The following is a 23,411-nucleotide window of genomic DNA, read 5'->3' as shown; positions in this document are numbered from 1 at the left end:
AACTATATCCATCCAGTAGAATGCAATTATATAAAACATTTATTTAGTTAGTATTTATAAATATATTTAGATATATTTAGTTTAGTTATATTTAGTTATACAGTCAACTTTTTCTAAATGCATCTCTTTTGAAATTATAATAAAAATTTGAAAAAAATGTGCATTTAAAAAGGGTATATATACATTTAGAGAAAGAAATTATATGTAATCTCTATATACTTAAAACTGAGTAAAAAAATGCATTTAAAGAAAAAATATATATTACATGCACTTAAAAAGAGTTGACTGTGTTATATATTTATTATTTATTTATTTATTTAGAAAAATAGTGTAGAAGAATTTAAAAAGATTATACAATTATAATTTATAATGAGTTATTTAAATTAAATTATTTAAATATATAATTTTAGTATAATATTAAAATAAGGTTTTTTTAACTTTTAATCTATTATTTGTATTTTAAAATAAATAAATAAAATAACACTTTTCCTTTTAATTAAAAATTTATCAGTTTTTTAACCTTTTTTTTAAAGTAAAAAAAGAGACCTTTTGGTTATAATTTATAATTAAGGTAAATAATCCTTTTATATTTAATTTGTTTAATACTTTAATTAAACTAATAAAAAAAGTACTTTAGTAACATAATAAACTAAACAAATATAACAAAGAAAAGCTTTTGATAAATCTATACATACTAAATAATAGCAGTAAGTAACTAGTAAAATTAATATAATTTATATTTTTACTAATAATTTTACTTTTAGTTTAAAAAAATTTCTTATAGTAAAATTTTTAGTTAGACTATATAAACTTAATTTTTCAGTTCTTATATTCAGGTTGGATTAGTTTTTGTTAGATTTCCAAAAAAATTTTTTATATTATTATACTAGGTAAAATTTTTTAAAATTAAAAAAAAATTTCATATATAAATTTTTTGAAAAAAAAAACATTAAAACTAGGTTGCCAAGTTATTTTTAAAATTGCTATGTTATAAACCAAAAAATTAAGTTTGCATAGCCTTTATATCTAAAATTTTATTTTATCTAATATAGATAAAAGATTTTTAGAATCCTATTAAATATATAAAAAGTAAAATATTTATAAAATAAAATTGATTTTTTACTGGTAAAGGTTTTAAAGGTTAAAAAGTCTAGATTTTATTTAGTAATACTTAAAAAGCAATATATATAATATTAGGATAACTAATAATTTGATTTTTTAAACTATTATATATATAATCTTTTAATTAAATATATGGTTATACAAATTATATCACGTGACCAATATAAAAAAAAAAAATAACTATTTTGATTTAAAAAATTTATGATATTTATTACAAGAAAAGTACATATATAAAGAAAATATAAGGATTTTTTTTTTTAAAAAAAAAGGAGTATAAGGAAAAATGAGTTAAAAAGAATAAAAAAATAAAATTGTTCATAAAATTTAGGCTTAATACTTCTATTTTTTTGACTGAATCATTGTATATAATCAACATAAGAGAAGTAAACCACCAAGTTTATACAATTTCAAAACTACTGCTAGTTCATTATAGTAAAACATGTCAAGCTTTTATTACCAAGACTCGATTTTAGCTATGGCAATTATTATCAACAATATCTAACGCAGATTCCGATAAATTATACACTATGATAAAATTTGTCTGAAAAGAATTAATAGTAATGTTAAACGAATTAACTAAAAACTAAGCCACATATGAAAACATGTCCTTTTGGCCTTCTACACGTTCTAAATATTCCTTTTCCAACAAGACATCAATACACTTTTTGATATCTGGAATTTTTGGCTTGAAGCGATTTGATAGCTGAGAAATTACTTCGTTGACAAGAGCTACGTGTTTCATTGTTTTGCGCGTCTTCATAATACGAACAATGGCGGCCTGATTATTATTTCAAAAAACAAATCATTAATTTACGTTTCATGTAAATCAAAATACCATAATTATAAATATAATATAAACCTGCATCAACAATTTTCTGTCTTCTTCAACAGTCTTATGTGTCTCTTCTACTTCAACCTTCTGTTCAGATTTAACAGGAACGTTCAATTGGATACGAACCTTCTTACTATTGTATTATTTATTAAGTAACAAAATAATTAATGTAATTCTAAATTATTGATTTATTTATATCAATTATTAAATCATTATTGCAAACCTCTTGAAATCCATATGCAAATCATATCGAGAACCGGGTTCGCCAACAGCTCCGTTAGAGAGTAGTAATACTTTAGCTTTCACTAAAATTCCTAATTGTCCCGATAAAACTTCTGCATTCAAATCGGTACTTTGGCTCAATTCTTCAAAAGTATATGTCGTGTCTTTATTGTATTGCAGAAGAATGCCCATTTGATATGTAGAAACCTATTGTAAAACAAAGTTTAAATAATATGATTACAAAAATACACCTATATTATATACCAACCTGAAATGTGTAAGTTGTCTTTGATGCCTTCAAATAATTAGTTTTCAATTCCCCTTTTGAAAGATGAAATAGCCAATTTAATTTACGACCTGAATGTTTATTTTGATAAAACATTTTGAATTTGTGAAACGTTTTTTCAACCTAAAGTATAATGGAATAAAAATAATTAATTTGTTGCATATTAACTATTTAATTAATCAAGAAATAACATACCTCTTCGGGTATGATGAAATTAGTAGTAGATGGTTGAAGCGGCCAAGATGCTGTTCCCAATACAAGAACCGAAAAATCAACTAAATTACAGCATATAACGTAACATATATGAGTCACTTATATGCAAATATAAAAACGCCTAAATGGAAATATCCCGTTTGCAAATACCTTGCTGATCACCTGCATCCGTCGAAAATCTATCTTTGAATTGATCATTAAGATCTTTACTCAGACCCATGTCCGTAAACATGCGTTGTAATTTTGAAGTATATTCAAAGCCACAAGCTTCCTAAAATTTACGTAGAAATATGTATAATTTGTACATACTTAAAATGTTAAATATATTAAGCAACAAACCTTTAATTTTGATATCATGCTCGACTCAGCATCTTCTGATGCCGATGTACCGTTCACGAGACGTTTTGCTAACATTTTAGAATAGAATTTTTGGAACACGTCTTTATCCTCAACATATTTGAACACTGTCATCTATAGAATACTAAATATTAGCAAACTTAAAAGATATTGGCTTTTTTTTTCATTTGATGTACATACGATGTTATTCAATACATCTTCCAGATCGCCTTCTTCTGGATTCTTCGCACTCTTCCTAAGTAATGAATCGCAGAACCTGGCCAACAATTCTGGGGATTTTGATGTCGAGGACTTACACACATTGTTGCGATTCACAAACTCTCGACAAGCCTAAAGTTAAACGCAAGATTAATAAAAAAAATTTTAGACTGCGTAAATTATTCGTTATTTACCTTATCCAGTGATGCAACGAAGCCAGCTTCGCCTCTGAACGCTGTTGTAACCATATCATTATATTTTCTATGGACTTCCAACAGTGCATCGACGTAAGTTTTTGGCTCCTAAAATAGTAAAGATTAAAAATCCATTTTTTTTTAAAAAAAAAGTAAAAAAAAAAATTGATTATACCATGGTTTCACCGCCTTGATCTGCAATTTTTTCGATAGCACTCAAACCAGCCTTGCGCACATGTTCTTCGAATCGCGTACGTAGTGGGTCCAATCCTTCAGGGATACGCGATAAAAGAGAATACATCCTATGGAGGTCTATTAAAATTAAAACACAGCATTTTATTAATTGTAACACTATATCTTCTTATAATTAAGTATATAATTACCATCTAATTTATCCATATTCAATAAATTTTGGAATTCATCCCACATGATGTCTGTATGATTCTTTACAAGTACTGCCTCACATGTTGTAATAAGCTTTAAAAAGAAAGTAATATTAGTTAAAATTAATGAATGTTCAAATATCTAATGATAATATTATCTTGTATACTTACAGGTTTATTAGTACTCGTATGTAAATACATTTTTACGCGGTTTTCTTCCTCGGATAAACGCGTCTCGGCCTAAAGAGATCATATAATTAAAGGCATAGAACTCGACAGGAAGGGAAGAGAATTTTTACATTTCATACCTTTTTCATATAATCTGTGACACTGTTTTCGCTGACAAACTTTTCCGATTCTTTCTTATAATAAACTTCCGAAGCTTCCACGAATGGTCTTTCAAAATGATCCTTATAAACATCAAGCGTGGATTTAGAAGAATCCGCATCATCAAGACCAAGAGCAACTAAATAGACAAATATATGAATGAATGTCACAATCGTATAAAACGAATGTACAAAAATTTTAAAGAATAAACTTACCGAAAGATTCAACAACACTTTTAACGAGACCAGTTTCAACAGTCTCACCATTCCTTTGTCGTTCGATGAGTTTTAACACTGCAGTCATTACGTGGCGTTCTACATGTTTAAACATGTGTTCTCGCCAGCTGACTAAGGTGAGCTATATAAGCAATATAATGTATAAAGAGTGTGTCGCGTTATATTAAATTTGTAAGTCTTTGTAATTTGTTGTGATGTTACAAATATCAAATTTTGTATCCGTACTTAATGTAAGACATACAGTATAAACGTCATAGACTGTCTTGCGACCTTCATCGATTTCTCTCTTCACCCAATGACGATTAAGATACCGGAACACATGATGCACGTATGAGGAAGCCGTTGTATATTTCTCCCAATGTCTAGTATAATACCGCAATAAATTCTCGTCCATATACTGCGTTGAATTCTGTTGAGAAAAGAAAAAGATTGTTAATCATTAAAAACAATCCTCTAATAATATACTTATTAAACCGTTATACCTCACGAATAGTGAAAAGATGTCTTTCTAGATATCTTTGTAGATTCTGATATAAATCACTACCCATTAAATTGGCCCCTAAATTAAACAATTTCACATACAAAAAACAAATTAGACCTTTAAAATACATTAAATAAATAAGAACAATATATGAAATGCTGGAATTATTGTACCTCGATTATTATTTAAATTAGAACCAGGACCAGCGAGAGGTTCTGAAGCAAAACCAGGATTCATACGACTGCTTGTACAATAATTGTAAATACCACTATATAAGTGAATCAATGCCGTCAAGGATACAATGAGTAAATTTATTTAAAGTTTCAGAAAGAGGAACATATGAATTATTATTTATCTTTCTTTTTTTTTATATGAAAATTTATCAGCAACTCATCAGAGTATTTTCAATAATGTTATTACTATTAATGTTACACAAACCATCCATAGATGCTTGAAATAAATGATACATTGCAAAAGGTATTTATAAAAAGGATACGTATAAAGATCCATATATCGCTTGTAGCTTAATCCTTCTTCCAGCCTATTCATAATTTGATCGATGCCATTTTCAAGAAAAGCCCAAGTAGCTGCCAAGTCGTTTGGTGCAGGTAAAGGTGGATTCGACTCCATTGCTGCTAAGGATATTACTGAAATGAGAATGCGCGTTTAAATTTTGCCGCAGTTTTATATATTATTTTTTATTACCTTATAAAAAATTATTGCAAGTGATCGAGGTGTGAGTTAAGAGAAGCCAAGTAAAATAACCTGAAAGAGTCTCTTTAATATGAAGTAGATAAAAACTGCTCTGCCAGTGAATAAATAACACTACAGAGTAGAAACCCAAAAGCTATCTTTTTTAAAAATTTGGGCTCTTTTAGCAAGTTATATAAAACCTGATTTCTTTCTTACGTAGCACAAGCAAACTCCGAAGTCCGAATGATTTATCAATATGACGGACTGCGACATTACGAACTTAAAATAATCATGACTCAAAAATTCATGCACGTGATTAAAAATTATTACTAGTAAATACAGAGCTATAGGATTTCGTATTCTAACTGAAAAATGGAAACTAAAATAAATTTTGAAAACAATAATAATGAATCGGAGTTTAGAGAAGTATTAACTGGAAGTTTTCCTGATAATTTCGACGATTTCGAGGAATTTACAGACTTTGCTAATGGGAGCGATTTAGAAACTTTTCAAGAAACAATAGAGAAAGGGCATAAAATTGACGATTTTGATGATTTTGCAGATTTTACAGAAAGTAGTGATTCATTTGAAAAATTAGGGAATTTTCAAGAAAATAATTTAAATAATAATTTTGGTATACAGCTTTCGAATGTTTCGTTTGAAACAAAATTAGTAAGTTTAGACATGTTAATTATCTCTTCACTAGCATAATCAAAGTAGATCATTTCATTCATCGTTATTTTTTTAAATAATTAGCCTCAAGTGGATATTGAAAATTTATCAAGTGTATTGGATAAAGTATTTCGATCAAATGACGATATATCTTCAACAAATATAAAAGAAATCTATTCCGATGATGATACTGGATTAGAAGCCATATTAAATACACCTGGAAGGTTAGTTTTTTTACACTTTGAATTTATTAATTTTCAAGGAAAACGAAGGGATTTATATTTTATAGATTTAAATATTTTTATTTTTGGTGATTTAGTTTAGAAATATGGCGACAAATATCTTATGAGACAACTGAAAATCCTTTTCAGTGGAAAAGATCCAAAATAAGAAGAGAATTTTACGCTTCTTTGGGAATTGATGTTGCAGAAGAGGTTTGTTAATTATCGTATAAGAAATCTTTAGGATGTCAAATAGTAATTGTATATTTAATTAACTTAAAGATAAAAGTGCCAGTCAATACAAATACAATGATATCGATTCCGTCAATGTTATCTCCACAACCATTACGACCTGCTTCGAAATCAGCAACGTGTTCGTCCTCAGCACCTGTTAGTAGGTCCACAACACCTTCATCAAATAACAATCTTTCCAGCTCTTCATATGGAAATCTTTCTAAAACAAATAATACATCGTCGCACTCAGAGATACCAAAACAAATTGATGTTGAATTGGCTAAGTCGCTATGTTCAATATCAGAAGAAACTCTACAGGAATATACAACAACTCAATTATTTACTCTTAAATCACAAATTCTTTCATTGTCGCGTCAAACCTCGGATATTCTTACATATTGGTTGGATCAACGCGAGCAAACAATGATGGATTCAGAAACATACAACCGAATGATTGAACGCTTAGTTGGTCACGCACAGAAACTTCGTGATGGTGGGAGTAGTCAAAGCAAGAGTTGGGAGAATAGAGGAAAGAAAAAGAATAGTGTTGCTAGCGGCTTGGGTAATTGTTTATCTATTTTTAGCAAAAGTTAATAATTTAACGTAATTAACTAATTCCTTGAATGATAATTTGATCAACAGCCTCAATTAGCCTTTCTTTTAAGAACAAAAAAGCTCAATTGAGTTCTCCGATTTCTCCTAAATCCGCTTCCTCAGAAGTCTCAATAAATAATAAGACCACGATCAGAAACAACATTGGGATGCAAGAGAGACCTCTTTCTATGTAACAAAATAAATATTATAATTTATTTCTACAATCGCATAAAACTTAAAAACTAATTAATTATTTTCTTTTAATTATTTTACAATTTATTTTAAAATAACTAAATGTTTAAAACTTTTCATTTCACTGTAATAGGTAATAGTAAAAGAGAGTATAACTCTCACAAGCATTTATTTTATTGTGCATTTAAAATACAGTAATATAAAAATTTAGATTTTTAACATTTAATTAAAATCATTGATAAATATTAGTTAACAGTAATAAAATAAAAAATAAATCAAATATACTATGATTATTTGCTTCCTTACAGAGCAAAAATATTTGGCAAAGTTCAAATTTTGGAAATATAAATATCTATAAATCACTGAATGCCACAAGCCTTCATTCAACTTATATTACAACATCATTTATAAATATGCAATCTCAATCTTTTTGATGTTTAGATGAATCAATTGGTGATGCTGTTTTACGTTTTTTTTCAAGATGTGAAATGTCAGACGAACCAGTATCGCGTTCCAATAAAAGTTGCTTCAGAAGATTTTTCTAAATAAAGAGATCGAGTATGAATAAAATATGATCGGTACGAATTCAGATAAATAACAATATACATACTTCTATTTCAAGTTCGTTCACTCGTTTCTCCAAAAACTCACGACGACTTCGTAGTTTACGCTCATTAATAACTTCATTTTCTAACTCTCTTACTCTTTCCTCCAAATAACTATTTCTCTCAATTAACTGTGAAGATTTACCATTATTAGGATGGACATCAACATCTTGATCATTCGCTATCATCATCTCAGAAACTCTCCTTTGTGGTTCTTGAATTGGCTTACTAATAGTATATTGCATTTTATAATGAGGATTAGCAGTAGTCGTTGTTGTTGCATCAACTGGGAATATTATCTGACGATGAGCTTGATTTGTCATAACAATATTTGCTTGCTTTCCTTGTAATGATTGTGTATTGTTAGATTGAGGCATGGACTGAATTTGAGACAACTGCTGTGTTGGAGATTGTTGAGCCCAATGATATTGTTCTTGAATCACTTGTTGTTGTCTTTGAAATGATATTTCATTTTTAGTAACTGATGTATTGTTATTAGGTTGATTTTGAGCCTGTTTTTTTTGTAAATCTTCAACGGATTGTTTATATTGCTGTTGCTGTAATTGTGGTGGTGTCTGTTGTGAATTTTGCTTTTGATCTAATTGTGGTTTCGTTTGCGGCTGAATTGATTGTTGTGGTTGTGGCACAGGTTGTTGTGGCGGTGGTTGAAGAAGTGGCTGTTGTGACGACGTTGGTTCCAACTTGGATTCCGAATTCTGAAAAAGTTTTTTCTGTGGTCCACCGCAAAAACTCTCGGCTCGTAAATGTCTATTCAACGCATCCAATCTTGCAAATTTCCTTTTACAATGTTGACATTGATATGGTTTTTCTCCTGTATGTAATTTTGCATGTCTTTTCAAATCATGATGTCTACGAAAGAAATGATGGCATATTTCACACTGGAACGGTTTTTCTTGGGAATGAGTTAAGGCATGAGATTTCAGGTTATGCTGTCGGCTAAAAGTCTGGTTACACACATTACAAACAAATGGTTTTGCTTTTGCTGCATTAGGATTATTTTGCTGTCCAGGAGTTGTTTTATCTGTATTTACAGAAAATTGATTAAAGGTTCCTGAAGGAGAAGAATCTAAAGGAGTTGAAGGGGAAGAAAAGTTAGCAGAATCTGTAGTATATCGACCAGGAGCATTCAAATTTTTCATATTGGGTGTCATCATGTTTATATCATGAGTTGTGGACGGAGTAGTGGACGAAATGCCCGTAGGTAAGTTTTGAACAAGCGACTCAGTCATAACAGGCTCCTTCTGTGTTGTTACTGATGTTATTGTTGAATTTGAAAGGTCAGTTTTATCTTCTTCAATCCAAGCTTGTTGTTGGAAAGTAATTACTGTGTTAGACGAAGTCATGGAACCTTCGTTTTTGGAAGTATTCGCACGAATAACTTGCTGCTCGGCTAAATGATTTCTGAGTGGTTTTTCTACCTTTGAAATTTGTTGTAAAGTTGAAGAGGCGGCGTTTGGAGGCGCAGTGCTATCAGCGTGAGAAGTTGAGGCTTCTTCCATAACGTCATTTTGTATAGTTTCTTTAGTACTATGAATATTAACTTTCCCTACTTGAACGTTTTCCATAACTTATATAAAGGGGAAAGTATAGAGTTTTCTAAGTGTGGCTTGATAGAAGGCTATGTGTACAATAAGAAGCAGTGGAGGAAAAAAAAATTTGTTGAAATGATTTTTTGAACTGGTGTGTTAAATAAAAAGGGGGCAAAATCAGTTCGTAATGACACTTGTATTACGTTACGATTTACGGCGGTTCGGTAAAACAGTAGCTATCTAACGGTAACATGGCTTTCATTTTTAGGAAGTCGGTGGCGTTGCGATATGCAAAGTTATAAATAGGGAAATTTTGAAAAGCCACAAATTAAAATTTAGCAAATCGAATTGCGGGACCCAATCCACTCAACCAATATGTAATTATGTATTGTCAGGGTATCGTGGTTTAATTATATTGATCGACTTTTCCCGTGATGTTTAACTTACTAGAATTTTATATAAAAAGCTAACAAGATCCAGTAGTTGTCTTTTTGAATAATTTTTTTGTAATTGTCCCTTATTAGAAAATTCTGACAATTTGATATATTTATAATAATAGGTAACAAAGCATATTAATTTTATACTAATTTAAATAAATAATTCAGAAATTGAATTTTATTTTTAACAGATCTCTTTTTTTTTAACCAAGGTAGTGCAATTTGTGAGTTTATTAGTTATATGTAGGAATGTAAAAACATATGTTATATAACTAATTTATTAAAACTCCAAACCAGTTCCCCATCCATAAGATTGCTCCTGTGCCCTACCATTACCTTATGAAATTCACCTATATCCTTCAATAGTAGCTATTAAATTATATAGGATCACTATTTCATAAAGCTTAAGTAAATGCTTTCACTACCCTCTAGATAAAAAAAAAAGAAAGGTTATATTATATTTGTATATTTTTGTATTATTATATACCTTCCAAAGTACCCCTGTTCCCTTCTCTAATAAATTGGTTAATGTATTGTTTTGTTTTTTCTAATGCTATTGACCATTGTTCATTATGTTTCAAAATTTTTCTTTTTTCCAAATCAAACGTACCCTCTTCTGTTTGTATAGTTAGAATCCGATTGTATGCAATGCGTTGATATGCTAATGGCCTTTTCCTTAAATCTTGTTTTTTTATGCCTTTAGTATGTTCCCATTCTGCTACTGCCCTACAACGTGGTTGCCAGATGATATTGTAAAATTCACTAACAAATACTTCCAAGAAAAGGGCTGCAATAGTTAATGCTATTCTCTTTGACTTAACAATGGTCTTGAGTTCCTTGTATTTTCCTTTTGGAAAAAAACTTTTTATCATTAAGTGAACATAGGGAATAGCGATATTCAAATCAATAGCAGTTGTGTTAGCAAAGAAGTTGTTATTCCATGAGAGCAGTTGTTGTGTGTCTTCTTGACTTAATTGAATATGTTTTTCTTGTAATAAAAAATTTTTAATTATTTGATTACATTTACATACAGTGTTGTCGCTACAATTGTACTTATTGCGAAATTTGTTAATGATATATACTATTAAAAATCTTTTTTTAATTATTTGATTACAATTTTTACCATACATTACAATTAGCTAATCCGTCCACTTATTAACTTGTAGCCTGCTTGACAATATATCATACGATCATCATCTTCATTTTCTTCAAGACAAAACCTACATTTTACATCTCCATATAAGTCATATCTTCTTTCCTTCATGATTTCTAGAGTTGGGAGCAAACAATTTAAAAGTTTCAAGTGTTTGATGAATCTGTCATTTGTTAGTGATGTTGTACAGTTGTGTCCTGTATTTTTTTTAAACAGGTGTCCAAGTAACCTCTTCTTCTATTGTGTCAGTTGTATCTGAAAAGACTGATCTATGTGTGCGGTTGAGGGACCATGCAGCATCTAATGTAGTTTCACACAATTTATCTATAAATTTTCTGATATTTCTGTCAACTCTTTTGCCATTCCAGTAGATATCATATATTAAATCCTTTTTGTTGGAATCTTTAATATTGATGCAAGTTGGTTTCTTTGTATTGTTTTTTGCCACCCTATCTGCTTCTTCATTGCCCTTGACTCCTGAGTGACCTTTAACTTTTACCAACTTTATTTCTAACTGTTTACTATCAATAAGGTTAATTATACTACTTACTATACTATAGTTGTTACATTTGCACCATGTTCGAGTTTTGTTTTTACCATTTGTTAGATTTGTTCTTGTGTGATTAATACTATCTATGGCAGCTTGTGAGTCTGTAATAATATTTGCTTTCTGTCCTGTCTGTAAAACTAATATGGCTGACAGAATGGCTCCTAGTTCTGCACATGTGGATGAAGGCCAATCTGTGATTGAACTGTTGCATTCTAATATTACTTCATCTTTATTATTCAATATTACCCAACCTGTGCCCATGAGTTTTGTAAATGTGTTAGAGCTGTTGTTAAAACGATTTGTTAGTGAGCCATCTGTGTATATGTTAATCGTATCATGTGGGACAAAATTCAGTCGGTTCTTGTTGTTTAATAATGTTGTATGCTGTTGTATGGCTTCGTTGTCTAACAATGTGTTTTGGATTAAGGCCGTATCATAGTCTGAAATCTGTATACCCACAAGACTATGTTCTACAGTTTGTTGTGGAAGTGAATAATTTCTATTTTCTATAATGTCTTTTACTATTCTAATATCTGGATCATTTCGGTATTTGGGTACTCTATTTATACAAGTTAATAACAAGCGGTCTTTGTTAAAATAGCAGCCATGAGTTTCTTTATTGACTCTTCTATCATTTAGTGAACAACCTCCACATCGCTTAATTATTTTGTATGGCTTTTCATTATCCATTTTCTGCTCACTGTCTGTTATAACCCAGTATTGTATTGTATGTTTGCCAGTTTAATGTTTTTTATTAATTTGTCCAAATGTTAGTGTGTGATCCTGCTGCATGTGGATGAATTCTTTCTTTCTGTTATCTATAGATGGAGGTTTCTTTAACATTTTAAATGCCTGTGCATTTTCTAAATCACTTCCTTTATGTTTTAAGGAATTTTCTGAATTAAAGGGCGTCCTTTCTGTCATACAGAAATCCTTTAAATAAGATGCCTTCTGTATGAGTTCCACTAGTAAAGTGAACCATCTCGGAATTTTTCCCCTAGCTGGTCTTTTATTGACGTCACAAATCTGTTGCCATGTGATTGTATCTGAAGCATCTTGATTAACCAGCTGTAATGCACCATAAATTGACATAGATGCCGCTTTTCTTATAATAAGTTCTTTATCTTTCGTGTGCATCTTCGGCGCCTGTTGGTATACAAAATTTCTTACATTTGGACCTATTAATGGTATGTCCCATTCTTCGTTGTCTGATAGTGGGTGAAATTTAAATAAGTAATCATGTGCTTTCCTCATTATATTATAAGCGTTTTTAACAGATCTCTAAAAATTATTAAAACAAAAACTTCATATATTTTAAAAATCCTGGATATTATATATACTAATTTTTATAAAATTAAGCACTTTTTACTTCTTTAAAATTGATTTAATTTACTAAAAATTCAAAAAAAATTTAAAGTACTTAATTGCTATATATAATATTAAAAATAAGAAAATTGATAAATATTACTAGTAGTAATTATTACCAATCTAAAAAGTTTTTAATTTTTTTATAATTTATAAAGTATAGTAGATATTCCTATTTTATTATTATAATATTGATGATCATTTCATTATCAATTATTTGCTAATTATTTATTCAATTATATCATATAACATAAATTCATTGCTGAAAAATTTATATAATAATATCATATACTTAAATTTCACAAATAATTTAAATTTAATTTTAATTTATGGGTATTGCTAAATATCACCGGTATGCTTACGATTGCACCACACCACTTAATTCTGGCCGAAAATTATAATTTTGGCCAGAGTTGAAAACACATCATAAATTTTTTTTCAAAAATTTCAATTTAAATAATAAATATGTAAAACAAACCTGAGTAGATACTAATCACACTAAAATTTTGAAAATTTGACTAAAAAAATCTTTTTTAAAACAAAAAATTGTATTTTGCTTATAAAATCAAACTTTCCTATTTTTCTCAAAAACTGTCTAAACAACAGCCTTAATAATCTAAGCCAAACTTGTTCTACCTATAAATTTACATATAGTAATGATATTTATATTATAATTAAAATAATATCTCAGTCAAAAATTTTTGAAAATACAAAAAATATTTTACATGTGATGACAATCACCACTGATGATATTTAGCAATACCCTTAATTTATTATACAGTCAAACCTTGATATAGCAAACCCTTGATATAGTGAATTTTTTAGACAACTATAATAAATTTCCCCTTGCTATAACAAATTAACCAATCAAATCTCTTAAAATCTTTACTATAGCTCTAGTCTATAGCGAAGTTAAGGTCTGGAACCTAGGGTTCGTTATAACAAGAGTTGACTGTATATTAAATTTCATTAAATTTAAGTTGTTATTGAGTAATTTTTATTAATAGCAATTTTAGTTTTATTATTATTCTAAATTTTTATTAATAAATATTAAATATTTATTTTATCAATTATAAATTAATCTAATATTTAAAAAACACTGCAATTATATGGACGTTATATTTAGACTACCCACATAAATAACTATTTACAAATTGTGTAACTGCAGTATGTGATACATATAACGTTTGATAGTAATCAGTTATGCATTTTTAAATTAATTTTATGCCCTTTCTCTTTCTTTAACAATGAAAAAAGAGAAGTAAAAAAAAGAACCCACTGTACATACCTAAATGAAAAGAAAGTAGAGGTTAGAACAAACGAAAAATAAAACAAAGCAAACAAAAAATGAAAATAAGTCCACCTTAGAGCCGAAGAGTCAGGACCTAAATGGAGAGAGTAAAGGTAAAAACGAGTGAAAAGTGAAACAAAACAAATAATACAAACAAAATTAAACAAAAAATATACTTTATGGTCAAAAAGCTGAAAGAACTGGGACCTAAATGGAAAAGGTAAAGGTTAGAACAAATGAAAAATGAAACAAAGCAAACATAAATGAAAATAAGTCGCACCTTAGAGCTAAAAAACCAAGATCTAAATGGAGAAAGTAAAGGTAAGAATGAGTGAAAAGTGAAATAAAACAAACAAAACAAATAACACAAACAAAACTAAATAAAAAATACACCTTAGGGTCAAAGAGCCGAAAGAACTAGAACCTAAATGGAGAGGGTAAAGGTTAGAACGAACAAAAAATGAAAGCAAAGCGAAACAAAAAAATGAAAATAAGTCGCAGCATTGAAGAAGAATCGGGGACTAAATGAAGAAAGTAAAGATAAGAACGAGCGAAAAGTGAAACAAAACAAATAACATAAATAAAATAACACAAACAAAACTAAACAAAATAACACAAACAAAACTAAACAAAAAATACATTTGAGGGTAAGAAGGAAACTTAAAAGAAGTAAGACCTAAATGGAGAGGATAAAGGTTAAAACAAACAAAAAATGAAACAAAACAAAGCGGAACAAGTGAAAACAAAGAAAGACTTACCTAGAATTTTGCGTTAAAAAGAGAACTGACCTAAAGAAAAAAAAACGAAAAAGGTTAGCAATCTCTAACTAAAGGAAAATAAAAGAAAGAGGGCTCTACCTACCCAAAATCTGATGCTGAAAAGAGGACTGATTTAAAGAAAAAAAAATGAAAAAAGTTAAAAACTTCTAATGAAAGGGAAATTGAAAGAAACAGAAAATATGAAACCGATAGAAGAATACCAAATACTGATCTACAAAAAAAGTAAAAGAATCCTGAAGGCATCGTCCTATAAGAAAGAGAATACTAAACTGACCTACAAAAAAGAAAAGAACTCTACAAAGAATGCTGAATACTAACCTACAAAAAAAGAAAAAATCTGGGAGCAAAAAAAGAACACCGAACTAAACCTACTGAATTGACTTACAAAAAAAAGAATCCCGTAGCAAGAAAGTACTGACCTACTAAAAAAAGAAAAAGGATCCTGAAACATCCTAAGGGTTTTACTAAAGATCATCAGTCTATATATATAAATTTAAAATTTAAAAAGCTTGCGTCACGCCGTGATTTTGCATGGTGCAACTTTTGTTTTTTTTTCTTTAGAGATGAACTTGTACTTTAGCTTTCAGCTTTAAAGTAAGTATTCACATTATTTTTTATTTCTTTTTTTTTTGATTTTAACCTCTACTAACATTCCTTTTCCTTTTTTTTTCTTTAGGAATAAACTTGGAGTCTTGGATGTTTACTGGACATTAGATTTTAGCTTTGAAGCGAGTATGTGTAATTGTTTTTTTTTGTTTGTTTTTTTTTAATTTAAAAATGCTACTAACGTTCCTTTTCCTTTCCTTTTCTTTAGGAATGAACTTGAATATTACCAGACACCAGATTTTGGTTTTGAAGTAATATTTGTGTTGTTTTTTATTTCTTTTTCTTTAGGAACAGATTTAAGCTCTAGATTTTGGCTTTGAAGTGAGTATTTGCATTTGTTTTTTTGTTTCTTTTTGATTTTTTTTTTTGATTTAGAAACGCTACTAACATTCCTTTTCCTTTCTTTTTCTTTAGAAATGAACTCAGATATTACTGGACTCAAAATTTTGATTTTGGAGTGAATATTTGTGTTGTTTGTTATTTTTTTTTCTTTGATTTGGAACACTACTAATGTTCTTTTTCTTTCTATTTCTTTAGGAACGGACTTGAACTCCAGATTTTGGCTTTAAATTTAAAGTAAGTATTTGCATTTGTTTTTTTGTTTCTTTTTTAGTTTTTTTTTTGATTTAAGAATACTACTAATATTTCTGATCTGATCTTTGATTTTTGCATTTTTATTGATCTTTGTGTTCTTTATCTTTGGGATGTGATTACCTTGATCTTATTCTCAATTTTCACGTTTTTTATTGATCTTTATGTTCTTTATCTTTGGAATGTGATTATCCTTTAATCTTATCCTTGATTTTCGCATTTTATTGATCTTTATATTCTTAGGCAAAAAATAAAAGAGCCATAACAAAAATAGTTTGAAGTCACTAAAAAATAAAAATTGTGTCACAATGCAAAAAATTAACCAATAAAATTTACATATAATGAAAATCACTATTAGTGAAAATCACCACTGGTGATCTTTAGCAAACCCCAAAAAATAAATAAAAAATAATTTTTTTTTTTAAGAATTTTTAAGTAATAAAATTGAAAAGTGTGTATTACTATAAAATATAAATATACAGAATTGTTATATAAACTTAAGCAGATTTATCCCTAACTGTTAACGTATGTAGTTAACAGTATTACTTAACAGGTGAATACTAGTATAATTGATTATCTTTACATAAAATTGATTATTTATACTTTATAGGTTATTTGGCATATAAAGTCATTTCCTTCTACAGTTATGCCTAAGGTTGCTTGCCGAAACCTAAGGGTTTAGGCAAGATGGCGTTTCACCGAAAAGTGAAATTCTGCCGAAACTATATTAAAGTTATATTAAAAAACTGGCGAAACTTTGGAGAAAAGCGAAACTGCCGAAACTTATTATAAATGCCGAAACTGCCGAAACTCTGCCGAAACTATAATAAATCTATAGTAAAATTTTGACGAAACTAATCGTAGGATTTTGAAGAGGTTTAGACAAGCAACCTTAGTTATGCCCTTTAGGACTACCAAATGGTGTGACTATGAAGAGGTATACTTATAGTGAGGCTTTACATATACAGTACCCAGAAAAAAGTAACTGATCAGCAGTAAATTACGATAATCGTTATGAAAATATCCTTCTATATAAAGTTTTTTTTTAATAATTAACATGTCTTTTGTGTAATAATTAAAGTTGATTATTGAATTGAATTGTGCTTACTCTAAAATTTCATGAATTTCTGAAAAAAATTAATTGCTATATTTTATGGGTTATTAAATAAATTGAATTTTTAATAAAAGGTGTTTATGTATAATATAACATTAAAAAATTTTGTTTTACTGTGCTTCATTTTTTAAATAAAATTATCTATCAAACCTTTTGGCATATTTTTAAGAAGTTTCATTAAAATCAATGAGAAAATCAACAAGTTATATTCATTTTACTGTAATTTGCCAATCATTTATCGATTATCATCAAATTAATTACTGAAATTAAATATTATTGACGCATTAAATTTGGGCCAATTTTTTTTTATGAAAACTTGGGATATTGATTATTATTTCTAGCTTTTTTTATTGTAATGAGAATTCAAAGATCAATAATTTGATCTTTAATTAAAATTTTATAAATAACTAATAGATACGATTATCATTATTAAATATGTGTAATTTATAAACTGTTTTGTTTATTTTGATGATACTTTGTAGTAATATGTTACAAACTTTGATAAATAATTTTATTTAAAAATGAAACTTAATAAAACAAAATTTTTTAATGTTATATTATACCTACTAAATACTTTTCATTAAAAATCTGATTTATTTAATAACCCATAAAATATAGTAATCAATTTTTTTCAGAAGTTCATGAAATTTTTAGAGTAAATGCAATTCAATTCAATGATCAACTTTACTTATTGTAAAAAAACATGTTAATTATTAAAAAAAAAACTTTACATAGAAATATATTTTCATAATGATTATCATAATTTACTGCTAACTGATTACTTTTTTTTGGATACTATACAGTCATATAACTCATATCTATGCAAAGTTTCAATTTGATGTAATTATATATAATTTTTTATTATAAATAAAATAAATGCCAACTTTATTATCAGATATAGAAATTATATTATAAAAATAAAAAGAAATAATTTTGATTTTTCCTACCTTCCACTTTACCGAATTTAAGCTTATACAATTTTTTAACTTACACAAATTGACAAATGCATACATGAAAAATGCATAAAGTTACCACTCCTTTTATATCTATTTTAACTGTATATCAAGTAAATCTTTTATAAAATTATACTATGAAACTGATAAAATAATTATCTTCAGAATGCGTTATATATTTTTCAAATATATTTTTAATCATGTAATAATATGACTATAAGTGAAGAATTTTCCATATGTTAACTATTACCATATTTTTCCAAAATTAGTCACCCTCTTTTTGCAAGGATTTTGATCAAAAAGTTTGGGGAGTATTTAATTTTGACACTTTTTTTAAATTTGCTAAAAATCATTTTTAAAATTAAATTAATTTTTTTCATTTCAAAATGCTGTTTCACAAAAAAAATCACCTGAAATTTTTTTGCATAACTTTAATTAAGGGGTTTTTTAACAGCTACGCAATTTAACGTGCTTTTGAAGAACTTATTTTCACCTATTTTGACAATGGCAAAAGTTGTTAAACGTCAACATGCTTCTTATTTTGTTGAACAAAAGAGAGTTGTTGTTATCTACACCCTTCAACATAGAAGAAATTCGGCAGCTAAACATTTTGAATTTGATACTACTATGGTTAGACGTTAGGTTATTAAGGCAAGTAAAATTGGTCAAATGAAACAAATAGTGATAGTAAACGGGTTAGTTCTGGCTGAAAAGCTTTCTATCCAGAAGCTGAAGAGGAGTTGTATACTTGGGTTTTAGAACAAAGAAAAAAGGCATTAGCTGTAACTTTTGTAACCATATGACTTACAATGTTTGAAATTTTGAAAAAGCCAGATATGGTAGCACTTTATGGTGATCAACTTGATTTTATTGCAACATTTCGCTGGTTAACTGGATTTATGAAAAGATACAAATTTAGCTTTACGGTGACATACAAGAATATCTCAAAAACTTCCAGAGCAAACAACAGAATTATTGGCAAATTTGCATCGGTTTGTCATTCATATTAGGATAAAGAATTCTATTAAATTATGTAATATTTTTAATATAGATAAAACTTCCGTTTGGTTTGATATAGCTGAAAATATTACTATTAATCCAAAAGAGGAAAAAACAGTTCATGTTTGCAGGACAGGAAATGAAAAAAATCGGTTTACTATTGTATTAACATGTACTGCAGATAAGAAACTTTGATGATGGTTTTAATAATATTAAAAAAAAGTAAAATGTTAATTTTTTTAATTATAGATGGAACCAAACTGTCACCAATTTGCATTTTCAAAGAAAAACAAATGCCACGTGGAGAAAAAGTACCTTCTGGTGTGGTTGTTTTATTTCAAGAAAATGGCTGGATGAATGTAAACTTAATGAAACGTTATATTGATTATTTTAATTGTATAAGAATGTTAAATAACCAATCCAGATTTTTATCAATGATGGTTTATGACTCTTTTAGAGGGCATTTAGAGGATTCAATAAAAGAAAAATTTAAAGAAAATAATGTTAATTTAGCTGTAATCCCAGGTGGTCTGACAAGTATTTGCCAGCCACTTGATGTTGCGATTAATAAACCTTTTAAGGATCATCTTCATCAAGAATGGCATCAATAGATGAGTAATGGCGGTGCTAAGTTTAATAATGCAGGAAATCTTTGATGTGCTACAATAAGTGATATGTGTGGATGGGTAAAATGTTTGTGGAAGAATCTTTTAGAGGAAATTATAATCTGCTCTTTTAAAAAATGTGATATATCAAATGAGTTAGATGGATCTGAAGATGATGTTATTTATGAAGATATTGATGAAATTATTAGAGAAATTCAAGATGAAAATGAGAAGGAAGAATTAGAAATAATTAATATAAATGAAGATGAAAATTAATTATTTTGCTTTATTTGCTTTATTTGTAAATATTACTCTAATAAATAAATTATAGGTGCTTATTTTCGGAGATGCTAATTTTCAGGAGTGCTTATTTTCAGTTTGTGCATGAAGTTATGCAAAGTTTGGGAGTGCTTAATTTCGGGGGGTGACTAATTTTAGAAAAATACGATATATCAGAATTAACGATTGTTATAATAGTAACTATAATCAATTTGTGACTATATAAGGGGTATTTCACTATGTAAAAAATCAGTACATAAAAGTGATATGACTTAAAAAAAGGTGTGCTTATATAGGGTATGACTATAGAAAAAAATGACTGTATTTATTTTACAAAATTATTTATTAAATATATTATTAATAAAAAATCTGCATTATAAATTGGATTATTATATTTAGTTATTTTTATCATATATTATTATATATAATAGATTACAGTATCCTGGATATTTTGCAAAAATCAGGGATTTAATCCTGTATCCTTAGGTACTAAATAAAACTTAAAAATTCTGTTTTTTACGAATATCTCATAATTTACTAATCCAATTTGAACAATTTTTTTTTATTTTGAAAAGCTTAATGAGAACTATTAAACAAAAAAAAATGGATTAAATCTGACTATTTGATCATAAGATAATTGTAAAATATCCCTCAGGTATTATACAATTTTATAAAATTTTTCAAGAGGAGTTAGTATCTTGCATATGTAACTTAAAATGATTCGTATAGACTCACATTACATAAATAATATAGTTAAAGTACACATGCCGATCAAAATTATCTGGCCACTTTTTTAAAGTGATAAACTTACATATGCATAATATTGTGAAATTTAAAATTTAAAGTTATATATATTCATTGTGCCATTGTTTGTTAATTTAAATAAAAATTTAATAATGAATTCTATTTTCATTGGTGGCAATACTTCTTGATTTATAAAGTATGCTATCAATAATATTCTGGAGATATATCTATCCATACGTTCTTAACATGCTTTTCAAGTATTTTTATCAGAAAATTTAATAAGGTTAAGTATTATCCATTATGAAATAATATTATATAAGATTATGGCTTGACCTATGACTATTTACGCAAATTTTCATAAACTTACATAATAATATGTTTATGTAAGATTATAGATTAAAATTTAAAAATCGTATATCAAGAATATTTCGTTACTCAGTGATTGGATCTTCATGAATTAAGATTTGTTAGATTCGTCTTATTAAGTGGATTCGAATGGTAATAATTACATTCTTGTAGAATCGATATTTGATATGTAATTGCACTTTAAAGATTTAAATAAATTTTATAATAAGTTTTGATCCAGTGATCATTTACCATGATTTTTAGCTTATTGGATTCATCTCATCGAGGCGATTCAAATGGTGGTAAATATGTGTTTATTAGATTAATATTGACAAAGTTACAGGATTTTTTAAATCTTTTAATTTATCATCACGTAAATCATAAATTTACTCAGTAAATGGTTTATATTTCTGAAAAATTTTTGAAAAATATGAAAAATGTGAAGCATAGAAATTTGTTTATTGTAATTATAAATATAAAATCATATAATATTTTTGTCACATTAGCACGTGATGATCTGCATAATTTTGGTAAAACAAAGTGGCTGGATAATTTTGATTGGCATGTGTATTATAAAAATTAGCATAAAACAAATTTTATTATATAAAAAATTGATTCAAAACTCAACTTGACTTAACTCGTATTAAAAGAATACTAAAAGGGTACTATACATAAAAGGGTATATATAATATAACTAGTCAAACAATGTTAAATTAGAAACTAATTAAATGACTAAATTCCATCTGAAGTAGTATGAAAACCCCAATTCTGGCTCACTCCCACCATATAATCTAAAATACTACCACTTTATATAATCTAATTACCACCATCATATAACTTAATTACCAACATATAATCCACCTACCACTTTTACTATAATTTAACTACCACTTTATATAATCTAGTTACCACCATCATATAATTTTAATTACCGCCTATAATCCATCCTACTCTTTTCGTATAATCTAGTTACCATCAAATATAGTTTTATTACCACCATATCAACTCTATTACCACATACAATCTGAAAAAATTAACCGAACAAGAAATAGGATTTCAAAGCCAACGGAGCCAAAAAAGGTAAGGAATATTAACCCATCCAAGAAAATGACCAATGGAGTCAATAGAGCGGAATAGCAAGGCAAGCAATTACCCTTATACCGAGAAAAAATGTAATTGAATAAAAGATTCACATATAAAAGACTTACAAGATGTCACAATACGAGACCATTACTAAGACGTATACTTGAGCCAGTTTGAACTCAACATAGAAGAATGGGTAAAGGAAATAATGTGGTATTTAGATATAGCATATTTAAAAGCTTTAGATTCCGAATTTAGCAAAGAAAGTATGTTAGTATCTGGATTAGAAGAGAGTAGAAATATTTGATGAGATGTTAGAAGGTGATGATATATGGATACATCCATCACTTTTATCGCGAATAAGATATTCTATTCTACCAGATGAGATGGCAATATATGAAGATTTTCGAATATCGTGGAAACTACCAGAGGATAAGAAGACCAACGTATGCATTATTGAAACAAGCGAAATATTATCAAAAAAAACCTACGCGTTATTTATTATAGATTACAATATACGAAAAGAATATTCGCGGTCTGTGATGAATATAGAAATGAATTCGGCATACACCGTATTAAAGGAGATGAAGATATGGACGAACGCGAGATGAAGGCATAGATGAAGTAGAGCGAATGAATTGATGAATACTATCGATCTTTGCGGCAAATAGCTAGAGTCGGCTGGATAGTAAAAATGAGTTGGCTATAACTACATGTGACGAATGTCTTGTAACGACAAGAAGTCAGGAATGCGATTGCTGGATTTTACAAATAGAGGTTTTTAGTTCTCCAGTGAAACCATTTTTCTCGCAATGGAATGATCATCGCAAATAAAATGCAAATCATTCGGATTAGAAAACAGCTTACCTGTAAGAAGCTTATAAACCATATCGACGTCAATTCAG

The 23,411-nt window shown here is 28.1% G+C and overlaps 4 protein-coding genes across 4 annotated transcripts; 2 read left to right on the top strand and 2 right to left on the bottom strand.

The window, feature by feature from the left end:
* Positions 1-1,309: 1,309 nt before the first annotated feature.
* On the bottom strand, positions 1,310-5,686 carry OCT59_018859 (uncharacterized protein). Its single transcript, XM_025319149.2, has 19 exons — positions 5,557-5,686; positions 5,348-5,483; positions 5,025-5,119; positions 4,853-4,929; positions 4,612-4,779; positions 4,350-4,491; positions 4,116-4,273; positions 3,979-4,047; positions 3,808-3,901; positions 3,600-3,736; positions 3,425-3,532; positions 3,213-3,362; positions 3,015-3,146; positions 2,826-2,946; positions 2,658-2,737; positions 2,445-2,585; positions 2,178-2,383; positions 1,982-2,087; positions 1,310-1,900 (listed from the first exon to the last, which is right to left on the bottom strand). Exons 2-19 carry the CDS (start codon positions 5,479-5,481, stop codon positions 1,706-1,708), a joined length of 2,313 nt encoding a protein of 770 aa, XP_025174409.1. The 5' UTR covers positions 5,482-5,483; positions 5,557-5,686; the 3' UTR covers positions 1,310-1,705.
* Positions 5,687-5,907: 221 nt separating this feature from the next.
* Positions 5,908-7,459, top strand: OCT59_018858 (uncharacterized protein; the record flags this gene model as incomplete). Its single annotated transcript, XM_025319150.2, has 5 exons — positions 5,908-6,216; positions 6,301-6,440; positions 6,536-6,650; positions 6,720-7,233; positions 7,314-7,459. Exons 1-5 carry the CDS (start codon positions 5,917-5,919, stop codon positions 7,457-7,459), a joined length of 1,215 nt encoding a protein of 404 aa, XP_025174410.1. The 5' UTR covers positions 5,908-5,916.
* Positions 7,460-10,528: 3,069 nt separating this feature from the next.
* OCT59_018857 (uncharacterized protein) lies at positions 10,529-11,313 on the bottom strand (the record flags this gene model as incomplete). The annotated part of the gene is made up of 2 exons (XM_066135657.1): positions 10,529-11,037; positions 11,238-11,313. 2 exons carry the CDS (start codon positions 11,311-11,313, stop codon positions 10,529-10,531), a joined length of 585 nt encoding a protein of 194 aa, XP_066004923.1.
* An 8,811-nt stretch (positions 11,314-20,124) lies between these two features.
* Positions 20,125-20,331, top strand: OCT59_018856 (uncharacterized protein; the record flags this gene model as incomplete). The annotated part of the gene is made up of 1 exon (XM_066135656.1): positions 20,125-20,331. One exon carries the CDS (start codon positions 20,125-20,127, stop codon positions 20,329-20,331), a length of 207 nt encoding a protein of 68 aa, XP_066004922.1.
* Between the last annotated feature and the right edge of the window lie 3,080 nt (positions 20,332-23,411).

This window comes from Rhizophagus irregularis, chromosome 28 (genome assembly GCF_026210795.1).
Source record: "Rhizophagus irregularis chromosome 28, complete sequence".
Classification (NCBI taxonomy): Eukaryota; Fungi; Glomeromycota; class Glomeromycetes; order Glomerales; family Glomeraceae; genus Rhizophagus; species Rhizophagus irregularis.
Note: the sequence above shows the minus strand (reverse complement) of the source record. Positions and strands in the feature narration are given on the sequence as shown.

What these genes read in the sequence shown, in the direction of transcription:
- OCT59_018859 (XM_025319149.2), bottom strand. Translation starts at nt 5,481, where the DNA reads ATGGAGTCGAATCCACCTTTACCTGCACCAAACGACTTGGCAGCTACT. An exon ending in ATCTTTTCACTATTCGTGAG is followed by an intron (nt 4,780 to 4,852) that starts GTATAACGGTTT and finishes TTTTCTCAACAG; the next exon opens with AATTCAACGCAGTATATGGA. An exon ending in TCACAGATTATATGAAAAAG is followed by an intron (nt 4,048 to 4,115) that starts GTATGAAATGTA and finishes TGATCTCTTTAG; the next exon opens with GCCGAGACGCGTTTATCCGA.